The sequence below is a fragment of the Budorcas taxicolor genome, chromosome 4, assembly GCF_023091745.1.
Source record: "Budorcas taxicolor isolate Tak-1 chromosome 4, Takin1.1, whole genome shotgun sequence".
NCBI classification, from domain to species: Eukaryota; Metazoa; Chordata; class Mammalia; order Artiodactyla; family Bovidae; genus Budorcas; species Budorcas taxicolor.
The window spans coordinates 107,444,134-107,455,724 of NC_068913.1; the positions used below are offsets into that span (position 1 = coordinate 107,444,134).

Genomic DNA, 11,591 nt, shown 5'->3' on the forward strand with positions numbered 1-11,591 from the left:
GGACTCTATCCCCGCCGCAGCATGTGGCGGGCATACAGCAGATGCACTGAGCATCTGTGCACTAGGGAGAGGAGTCGGGCCATCCAGGAAGCCAAGGGCAAGCACAGAGCTGCGAGTCCTCCCGCCCTGAGCTGACATCACCTCTGTGGATGGTCCTCCCACCCACCTCTCTATAAATGCCAGTCTGCACAGGTGAGCAAAGAGAGTCCCAGAGGGGAGCCCTGATGACATAGGGGAGCTCCTCAGGGTGGCATCTGTTCCAGGAGGGGCCTCTCTGCCCTCCTCCCCCACCACTAGCACCCTGCCCTTCCCCAGGCCCCTCCCCACTCTCAGTGTGCCCTGACTCTGTCTCCGCTCAATCAGACCAGCCTCTGCCACCTGCACTTCCTGCCTCTGCCCAGTGGTTGGAGGAGGGGCACCAGAGGAGAGGACAATTTTGTATCACAGTGTAACATTGTGGGACTTTGGGGGGGGCCACGATGATTCAGTTAGAGGAAGTGCTTTTACAAAAAGCCCTGCCTCAGAAAATAGACTCATGCAGCCCACCCAGAACCTAGCTCCCAGTTTAAGATGGGGAGAGTGGCTGGGAGAAGTCCCTGGAGTGAGTCCCTCTGTGATCTCGGAGGGACCTGGACTCTGGTCACCTCTGCCTCTCCCTGCTCCACACTCAGCTTCCCAGGAACATGAAGAATCAAGCCGTCACAGTGGGATCAAGAACCAGTGCTTTCCATAAAACTTGCCTTTTGACAAAGTACTTGTCGTTCAGTTCAGTCACTAAGTCGTGTCCGACTCTTTGCAACCCCATGTACTGCAGCATGCCAAGCTTCCCAAGTTTGCTCAAACTTACATCCACTGACTCAACGATGCCTTCCAAGCATCTCATTCTCTGTTAACCCTTTCTCCTCCTGCCCTCAATCTTTCCCAGAATCAGGGTCTTTTCCCATGAGTCATCTCTTTGCATCAGATGTCCAAGGTATTGGAACCTCGGCTTCAGCATCAGTCCTTGCAATGAATATTCAGGATTGATTTCCTTTAGGATTGACTGGTTTAATCTCCTTGCTGTCCAAGGGACTCTCAAGAGTCTTCTCCGGCAGCACAGTTCGAAAGCATTGCAGGTGTAAAATTCATTAAACACAACAATCCTGCAGGAAAGATATTATCCCATTTTTCATATGGAGAAACTAAGGCCAGGGAGGTTACAGGTCACAGAAGTAGTAAGAGGCAAGGTCTAGCCTGAAACACTTCCCAGTCCAGCAAAACCTCCACCCCTAGTGCCTCTTCCAATTTCACAACCATGTCAGCCCCCAAGTCAAGCTCATTCTCTGCAAAATTGGGGGTGACCTCATGTCCAGACCACCTGTCCACTAGTTCTGGAGGCAGGTCAGGAGAGAGAAGCCAGGGAGGAGAAGGAGGGTGGCCCCAGACTGTTCCAGGGGAGGAGGGGAAGAGAGGGGAATTCTTGGCAGCCCCTTCCCACTGTGCTCCTATGGGGAGCTGCACTTCGGGCCAGGGACCAGGCTCACCGTGCTAGGTAAGAATGCTTCTCCAGGGGGAGGGAGGGTGGAATGCCCAGACTAGATGACCCCGTGAACTCTGGCTTTTAGAGAGTGGATGCCTTACCCTGTCCCTGCTGCACTCAGGGAAGGGAAAGTTTGCGCCTGGGTCCCCAGGGCTGTGTGAACACAGATCCCCTTTACTTTGGAGCTGGTTCCAAGCTGACTGTGCTGGGTAAGGAGGGCAGCTGGGGTCCCTGAGTGTTCCTTCCGGTGGGATGCAGAAAGGCGGGAGGCTGCCCATCTCCCTTCGGGGTTGCGCTCAGGGTTCGTGTGGACCTGGGCTGAGTTCGGGCTATCCGGAGACGGTAGCGCTAGTTTTTGTCCTGAGCCTCCGGGCTGTGAGCAATAACCCTCTGTATTTCGGAGGGGGCACTCGGCTGTTGGTACTAGGTAAGTGGGGTGCTCTGGGGCGCTAGAAGGGAAGTGGGGCTATCAGATGTCAGTAGGGTAGGTGGACCGATATTTCTGTGCTGAGCCCTGAGGCTGTGAGTACAGACACGCAGTACTTCGGCCCGGGAACCCGGCTGTCGGTGCTAGGTGAGCCGGGAAGCTGCTGCGGAACCGGGGGGATACGCGGCGGGTTTTTGCGCGGGGCTGGGGGGCCGTGACTCAGACCCAGTACTTTGGGCCGGGCACGCGGCTCCTGGTGCTAGGTGAGTGCGGGCGGCGCGCCTCGATTTTTGTGGGGCTCCCCGGGGCTGTGCTTTGCAGGCGCCGCCCTGACCTTCGGGGCCGGCAGCCGGCTGACCGTGGTGGGTGAGTGTCCGCCGGCTGGCCGCTGGCGGCGGGCGGGACGGGAGGCGGCGGGGTCAGGGCGGGTCGGATCCGGGCACTTGGTCCCCTCCCTGCCCTAGAGCTGAGCGCCGGGACTGGGGAAGCGAGCGCGAGCCGCTGGGAGCTGCGGGGGTGGGGGGGTTTGAGTGCCGGGCTCTTCCTCCGTGCTCCTATGAGCAGTATTTCGGCCCAGGCACCAAGCTCACGGTCGTAGGTGAGATCTGGGCTTCTCCCCTCCTTTCGGCGCAGCCCCTTGCTTCCCCGGAGATGGGTGGGGTGCGCTGGGGCTGGGGCGCCTGGCTAGTTATGCCTCTGGGGGTTCTGCTCTGCAAGGGAGGCGGGGAGTATTGGGTAGGGGGTACTGGGGAGGGGTACTATAGTCTGGGAACGCGGACAGAGGGCAAGGGGGGCTTCAGTCTCTTTTTTTCTGGGGTATTTGGGGACCGGGTGAGCAATGGAGAAAAGATTAATTAGGACTCTGAGCCTGGCTTGATTGGAGAAAAAGACTGAGGAGGGCGATCCGGGCTGGGGGAAGGATAGGAGCCGGTATAGCTGCTGCAAAGGGGAAAATGAGACGGGGAGGGGGTCGGCAGGATGAGCTCAGGATGCTGGGCCCACTGCAGAGCCCAGCTCCTGGGAGGTGGAGATGCAGGCTTCTGCTGAACGAGGACCAAGCAGGAGTGAAGAGACATGAAAGAGATAGACACAGCGGAGACAGTGAGGGAAAGAATCAAGACAAGCGGGGTTCGCCGATTCACTGTTTGAAAGTTTGGATTTAAATTTAAGTTTCAAACCTCTTCCTTTCCAAGTCCAGACCCCTGCCGGCCAGGCTGTGTGTACAGCACACGCGGGCTGGGTGGGAACCTGGGCCACTGGGGGCATTTACTCCCCAAATGGAGCCCCTTCACCACCACCACCACCCACACCCAGCCTGAAATTCCCCTCCTCACACCAGGTCTTCTAGGTTAAACAGCCAGATGGTGCAGGAACTACATTCAAATAGACATATTTTGCTGCTGAGACCAGGAACATTCCCAAGGGGATCTTAGCACTGGAAAGGGATCTTCAATGTCACCTGGTGATGGAAACACTGAGCTTCCAGAGGGGAACGACTCCTCAGTAGTGTGTTTACTGGATGATGTGATCACAGCAAGCGTGTCTGTAGTTAGACTGGTTAGGTTGGAGCCAGTGGGGCTCCTTTCGAAGTGTTTGTTCCTGGTGACAGCTAGGTTCCTGTGATCAGCCAGGGTGGAGAAGAGCAGGAAGCCTCAGAACAGGTGCACCTGGGTCCCAAGCCCTGGTCCTTTAATAAGCCAGTGACCTTGTGGGAGTGAATATGTGTGCATAGGTCACACACCCACGAAGCCAGCCCTGAAGTCAAGTTGCTGTTGTCATCATTGTTCAGTCGCTAAGTTGTATCAGACTCTTTCTCGACCCCAAGGACTGTAGCCCCCACCTCCACCCCCCATCCAGGCTCCTCTGTCCATGAAATTTCCCAGGCAAGAATACTGGAGTGGGTTGCCATTTCCTTCTTTGAGGACTCTTCCTGACCCTGGGATCGAACCAGGATTTCCTGTGGCTCCTGCATTGCAGGCAGATTCTTTCCCACTGAGCCACCTGGGAAGCCAATCCGTGGAAATGTGGTGTCACAAGAACATTTTTTTTTTCCATTTCTTTCAGCCTAAACTAGATCTCTTTAGATTGAGACGTCTTCCCTTTAACAGAGTTGCTCAGAAACAAACAAAAAAATCCATATAATGCAAAGAGCAAGATGAAATGTATGTCGAGAGGGTCCAGAAGCAAGAAGCCAGTCAGATGAGAAGGTCACAGGGGCTTTAACTGGAATGCCTTCACCTGGGGCCCACCAGGATGCCACACACTAGAGGCTTAGTTGGATCGAGACAATTGGGAGCAGAAGTTGCTTGATGATCTCAGATGCATTTTTAGGAAGCTTGCTGGTAGGGGAAAACAGAAGATGTGGAATCAAAGGGGCAAAGGATGTTGAAGATGCTTGAATTTGTGATCTGTCTGAGCTGAGGCAACTCGGGGTACCTGGGGGCAGAGGAATGGCTAGGATGACCTGGTAAGACACCAGAGACATCCTGAGACAAAAGGCTGTCTTCACATGAGTGCACAAAAATATGCCATCTGTATGTTGTCATTTGAAGAAAAAAAACCCAACCCCATAATGAGCCCCTTACACTCAAATCCCCTCTACTCCGCGGCCCCCCAGGCTCACATACAACTAACCCAGCTGATGGCAGAGGCTTCCTGCATCCTTATGTCAGGCCATCTCCACCCCCACTCTGGACAGTCAGTGTTGGGATTCTCCCTTCACAAGCAGGAAAAATGATGCAGAGACATTCAGGGGTTGTCTAAAGTCATGTTGGTGGGCAAAGTCACTGTCAAGCTTTGACTTCTCTATTATTCTGGTTCCAATCCAGCTCTCTATTTAAATAACTACTACAAATTACGATGAGAAAAAAGACAGGTAAGTTTTTCTTGTTGAATAAGAAATCAAATAACATGAAAGAAGAAAACTTGCTCAGATGTCAGGCAATGCCATTTGTGAGGCCACCTTAGGGGGCTAGAGACAGAAGAGATGGGCTTTTCGTAGGGTGAGTACAAGGGACAGGCAGACAGAGGGAGAACAGGAACAGAGGAGTGGGGTGATGACTCCGAAACAAACAGGACATACTGCTGCCTGATTTTATTGTAGGATAACCCTGAGCCTCCCTTCCCTGCCTTCTCACACTCATATACTCACAAACACAAACAAACACCAGCAAACACACACACACAGCCCCTACCACGCCCAGCCGGCTCTCAGGCCTGTCCTGGCCCCCACCCCTGTCCTTCCAGACGATCTGAGCCGGGTGCACCCGCCCAAGGTGGCTGTGTTCGAACCCTCGGAAGCAGAGATCTCCCGGACCCAGAAGGCCACCCTCGTGTGCCTGGCCACGGGCTTCTACCCCGACCACGTGGAGCTGACCTGGTGGGTGAACAGGAAGCAGGTCACCACTGGGGTCAGCACGGACCCTGAGCCCTACAAAGAGGACCTCACACAGAATGATTCCAGATACTGTCTGAGCAGCCGGCTGAGGGTGACCGCCGCCTTCTGGCACAACCCCCGCAACCACTTCCGATGCCAAGTCCAGTTCTACGGGCTCACGGAGCAGGACCAGTGGGAGGAGCAGGACAGGGCCAAGCCCGTCACCCAGAACATCAGCGCTGAGACCTGGGGCAGAGCAGGTGAGCCGGCCCGGAGGGAGTCAGAGCCGACAGAGGAGAGATCAGGGAGAGAGCGGGAAGGCTGCACACAGGGTGACGGGCTGGGGGGTGGGGGGAGCCCAGCAAGAGGGTGGACAGGGCACCTCCTCGGGCGAACTCCTCCCCCGGATCCAGATCCTCAGCCCAGCTCAGCTGTGCTGGTGGGCCCCCTCCCTGCCCGCCTGCACAGCTCAGGGTGCCAGTGGTGGGTCCCCATCCCCTTCAGTGCTGCCTCCTTCATGACCCTGAGGATGCTGTGTCCACATTGGCACAGGCAGTGCTGGGACTCTGATCAGAGGCTGCTCTGAGCCTGGGGGTCAGTGCTGACTAAAAGCTAGCTTAGTAGGTCTTTTTCATTTATTTGTTTTGTTTTAAGCATCTCAAAATATCACATATTTATGATTGCCTAGTTTTAATGTATCAGGAATCTGGGCATAGCTTAGCTGGCTCGTTTATCTCAAGATGCTACAATCAGATGTCAGCCAAATCTGGAGTCTTATCTGAAGGCTCAGCTGGGGCAAGATCCACTCCCAAGTTCACGTGGTTGTTGCAAGATTTAGCATCTGGCCAGCTATTGGACTGAGGAAGGCTGGCTTAGCTTTGAATCTGCTTTAGAAGATGCAGGCTCTCATCCATTTCCCTCCCCTTTTTTTTTCAGACTGTGGCGTCACCTCCGGTGAGTAGCCCTCTGCTTCCTTGTCTCCATCGCCATGGTCATTGCTCTGGAACCAGAGACAGAGGGCCCGTGGACACTGGCTGGGTGGGGGAGTGTAAAGGGGGAGGAGGCCAGAGATACCTGCTCACAGGTACCTACCTGCTCTCCCTTCCTGCCAACAGCGTCTTATCAGCAAGGCGTCCTCTCTGCCACCCTCCTCTATGAGATCCTGCTGGGGAAGGCCACCCTGTACGCTGTGCTGGTCAGCGCCCTGGTGCTGATGGCCATGGTAAGGAGGGGCCAGGATGAGAGTGTGATGAAAGGGAAGTGTGGAGCATCATGCAGGGGAGCTGAGGGGTCTCGGAATTGTGTCCTGACATCTCCGTGGAGTTCCAGTGGGGCTGCCAGACTGGGGAGAAAGTACAGAGATCATCACAGACAGAACGCGGCTTTGAAGGATAGGGAGAGCCCTCCCAAAAATCAGACCCCAGAATCAGCATCCTCTGACCCAGCCCTACTGTTCCATGGCCCCTGGCATCCTGACGACATCCTCTCTTCCTCAGGTTAAGAAAAAGGATTCCTGAGACCAGCTCCAAAAGTGCATCCCGAGTCATTCTTTATCATGGCCTTGGATTCTCCTTAACACCTTTCCAGTCTGTGTTCTTCAAGAGTTTCTCTCTCTCTCATCTCCCTCCTTTACGGATGTCTGCCCCTTCTCTCAGCTTTCCTGCAGGTGGAGTGTCGTACTCGGAACCTGAAATTGACTGAATTAATAAAAGTGTCACGATGGGCTTGATTGTGTCCAGGAGTGTCTGTGGTATCCTGCCCTTCATTGATCTACCTCTGATTTGGGAAATCACCACCCCTCAGGCTCAGTAAAGAATCTGCCTGCAGTACAGGAGACCCAGGTTCAATCCCTGGGTCGGGAAGATCTCCTGGAGAAGGGAATGGCAAGCCACTTGCCTGGAGAATCCCAAGGACAAAGAAGCCTGGTGGGCTACAGTCCATAGGGTCACAAAGAGTCGGACATGACTGAGTGACACACACACACACACACGCATACACACAAACACATGCACACACGCACACACACACAGAGGCATATGGAGGGACAGATGCTCCTCTCTGACCAGTGCCGCTTCCTCTTGTTCATCCTCATGGGGTGCTATGGTCCACATCCAGGCACTCTGGGCCCCGCTGTGTAGGGCTAATCTGAAGGGCAAGAAGTTGGGCTCTGGAAAACCTGCATATTCAGGGCAGATAATGGCTCAGATGGTAAAGAATCTGCCTGCAATGCAGCTGACCTGAGTTTGGGTCTGCTGGGTCGAGAAGATCCCCTGGAGAAGGGAATGGCTGCCCACTCCAGTATTCTTGCCTGGAGAATTCCATGGACAGAAGAGCCTGGCAGGCTACAGCCCATGGGGTCACCAAGAGTCAGACAGGAATGAGCAACTAACACTTTCGCTATTTTCAAGAATGAGTGAAGGGGAACCATAACCCCCACCTCAGTGCTGGACAGAGGACGGGGCCGCCCGTGGTTGGAATGTCTGGTCATTTCTCAATTTCAAATTCAAGGTTCACTTCCTATGCATTTAGGGTCTACCTTTGTTTCTTAACACTTCCATCTTACCTGGTTTCAGAATTTGGGCTTGAGATATAGTTCTACTCTGCCGGTCTGGGTTAGAACCCTAAAGACAGCATAGAGCTGGAAACACTGAAGCGTGAAACCTGGAGACTGCACAGAGGCGGGACATGTGGGGGCAGACATGCCCCCATGGGGGAGGAACAAAGATGGGGAGGGTCCAGCGTGGGTTGGGGTGCTATCCCCTGAAGCCCTTCCAACAGAAGCTCCTTCTCTCATTGGGATGGAGGCCAGGCCACCCTAAGTGGAGCGTGTTGAGTGCAGACAACTCTTCGGGGAGACAGTTCTCTTACTGGGGCAAGTGCGACCTGCAGGTTACAATCCCTGTGGTAGAACACTGCGCCAGGCATGGGGCAGGCAGGGGGAGGGAGGAGAAGCGTGTCATCAGGGGACAGGCAGACCAGTGAGAGGCCCTGGGTAAGTTAGCTGAGGCAGAATGTCGGGAATGAGAGAAGTTCCAAAATCTGGAAGATGGTGGGAAAGATGGGGTCCTCATCGCCTGCTTTGTTCCAGGCTGGGCCCTGGCACACGCGTTGTCCCAGCCAATCCCCACAACCATCCCATGAGCAGGTATTCTTTTTCTCCCAACTTCATAGGTGAAGAAACTATAGCTTATGGGTCAAATGACTGGCAAGCTGTGAAACTGTAGCACATTCTTCTAAAGAGGGCAGTTCAGGAAGCTTTGCCCAAGTGGTGACCAAGAGCGTGCGGCCGCTCACAAAACCTCTGGGTGACCCTAGAGCAGGTGCTCCTGAAGGCCAGGGCAGAACCCACAGCAACAGACTGGGGACACCTTGAATCCTCAGTATGTTTATTCCTTAGCGCTGCTAAGAACCACACACTCAATCCTTTAAAGCAATCGAAATGCGTTCTCTCACAGTTCCTAAGGCCAAAAGTCAAAATCAAGGTGTTGGCAGGGCTGCACTCCCCTCCAAAACTCTCAGGAGAATCCTTTGCCGCTTCTCCCGAACTCTGACAGCTCCTAGCCTCCTGGACTCAAGGCAGCATCACCCCCACCTATCTCGGTCTGCATATGTCCTTCTTCCCCGTGTCTGTGTTCAAGTTCCCTCCCTTCACTTACCAGGACACAAGTCGCTGGATCTGGGACACACCCTCAGTTAGAAGGATTTCATCCTGAGAGTCTTAACAAATTACATCTGTAAAGATCTTATTTCCCAGTTAGGTCACAGTCTGAAGTTCTGGGTGGGCGTGAATTTGGAGTGACATTACCCATCCCCCTACACTGCGTATCAGGAATGGGAGATGAGGGGTTCTCTGGACCTGACGCACACAGGCCAGGAAAGGACATGGCCCGGGTGAGGGATGGCCTGGGAGGCTCATCACATGCTTATAACTTCCCAGCAGTCAGGAGTATCTCAAGATTTCTCAAACCGCAGACAATTTTTTTTTTTTTAATTTGTTGTTGCTATTGTTGTTTGCTTGTTTTGGTGGTGACTTAAAAAATCCCAGAACGAAGGAGACCGAGTTTAGTCTCTAGACAAGAACCCACAAAAGCAGCACCTTCCACTCTTTAGGCACGCGGTGGTTCCTCACAGGGTCAGACGGGGAGATGAGCAGCTACGGGAGAAACAAATGCCTCGGAGAAAACAGGCTGTTTTGTGGATCAGGAGGAGCGGACCAAGCAGGGAGTGCTGGAGGCAAGGCTTTGTGCAACAGACCTGTGAGGAGAAACCTGACCAGCTGTAGGGACGAGATCGGGGTGGCAGGGGGGCAGAGGAGGGTCTGCGGGTTTGGTGGCTGTCATCTTTGGGGTGCTAAAAGTATTAGCAGGCGGGAGGATGGGGGGAGTTGATGGTAGGCACCTGGGGTGTGTCAAGGTGAGGAACGAATGTCCTCTGGAGGATGGTGCTTGGTGCTTGTCACCTTCTCACTCCTGGAAACATCACAGAGACAGAGAAACTCCACTTGGCCCCCACCCTCCCTTGACCCAGGGAGGCCCCTCTTCCCAAATCTTTACAGTCCTTTCCTCATCTCTCTCAGACATCCCTGCCCCCAACCTTCAATTCACAGGCACTGGGAAGTTAATCTCTTGCTCCTCTGCCTCTTTCTCTAGACTCTAAAGAGATCCTTTGGGACCAATTTCAGTCAACTCCTCTTTTTCTTCCTCAGGTGAAACTGAGCAAAGATGGCTTAGATACAGGGCAATCACACTGCTTATTGTGCAAATGGGGATGCTACTGAGGGTGAAAGATAAGACGCTGGGACAGGAGGGGTAAGCCAGGATGGTCCTGGTAAACCAGGACCCACAGCCACTCCGATTAAAGGGGCTCAGGGGGAGTTTCTGAGACCAGAGTCATTTCTGGAATGGAAAACACTAAAGCAATTCCTCATTGACCTGGACCTGTCAACGTTTCCAATCTCGAAGCTAATCCAAGCCTCATTCCGTTAAGGAGATTTGTGGGCAGAGTGTAGACCAGGGGCAAACTCCACAAGTCACACACAGCCCAGGGGCAAAGCATGCTTATTGATTGAAGAGACTTACAAGCCAAGCGTCTCTAGAAGAATGCCTGTGATTCCCTGGGTTTTTGCCGTTCCAAGGGCACAGCTGGACTTCCCATGTGTAGCTCTCAAGGAGAGGAACCTCAACCCTGTAACCTTTAGAGATTTACTCAGAACTTAGGTGAGGAAGGAAAGCATCCAGCTGGTCCTGGTGGGTGACGTCCTGGTGGGGGACAGGAATCCCGTGGGAAGGGCTACTTGAGTCACTGTCACTTGCCCGGAAGAAGAATGTTCCTATTAGCACAGTTCAGTTCAGTCAGTTCAGTGGCTCAGTCATGTCCGACTCTTTGCAACCCCATGGACTGCAGCACGCCAGGCCTCCCCGTCCATTGCCACCTCCCAGAGTTCACTCAAACTCATGTCCATTGAGTCGGTGATGCCATCCAGCCATCTCATCCTCTGTCGTCCCCTTCTCCTCCTGCCTTCAATCTTTCCCAGCATCAGGGTCTTTTCCAAGGAGTTATTTCTTCCCATCAGTTGGCCAAAGTATTGGAGTTTCAGCTTCAACATATCCAGTGAATATTCAGGACTGATTTCCTTTAGAATGGACTGGTTGGATCTCCTTGCAGTCCAAGGGACTCTCAACACCACAGCTTCTCCAACACCACAGCTCAAAAGCATCAGTTTTTCGGTGCATAGGTTTCTTTATAATCCAACTCTCACATCCATACTTGACTACTGGAAAAACCATAGCTTTGACTAGACGGACCTTTGTTGGCAAAGTAATGTCTCTGCTTTTTAATATGCTGTCTAGGTTGGTCATAGGTTTTCTTCTAAGGAGCAAGCATCTCTTAATTTCATGATTGCAGTCACCATCTGCAGTGACTTTGGAGCCCCCCAAAATAAAATCTGTCTTGGTGGGTGATCTGTTTCCATTATTTCCCCATCTATTTGCCAGGAAGTGACGGGACCAGGTGCCATGATCTTAGTTTTCTAAATGTTGAGTTTTAAGCCAACTTTTCCACCCTCCTCTTTCACTTTCATCAAGAGGCTCTTTAGTTCTTCTTCGCTTTCTGCCATAAGGGTGGTGTTTGTTATCTGCATATCTGAAGTTATTGATATTTCTTCCAGCAATCTTGATTCCAGCTTGTGCTTCATCCAGCCTAGTATTTCACATGATGTACTCTGCATATAAGTTAAATAAGCAGAATGACAGTACACAGCCTTGACGTAC

General features: G+C 53.1%; 1 gene segment (V, D, J or C); it reads left to right on the forward strand.

Moving 5' to 3' along the window:
* The first annotated feature begins 1,771 nt into the window (after window positions 1-1,771).
* LOC128046337 (T cell receptor beta constant 1-like) lies at window positions 1,772-6,960 on the forward strand. The segment is given in 7 exon segments: window positions 1,772-1,946; window positions 2,052-2,093; window positions 2,268-2,312; window positions 5,193-5,582; window positions 6,259-6,276; window positions 6,438-6,544; window positions 6,819-6,960. Coding segments are annotated over 7 exon segments (798 nt in total).
* Window positions 6,961-11,591: the final 4,631 nt, after the last annotated feature.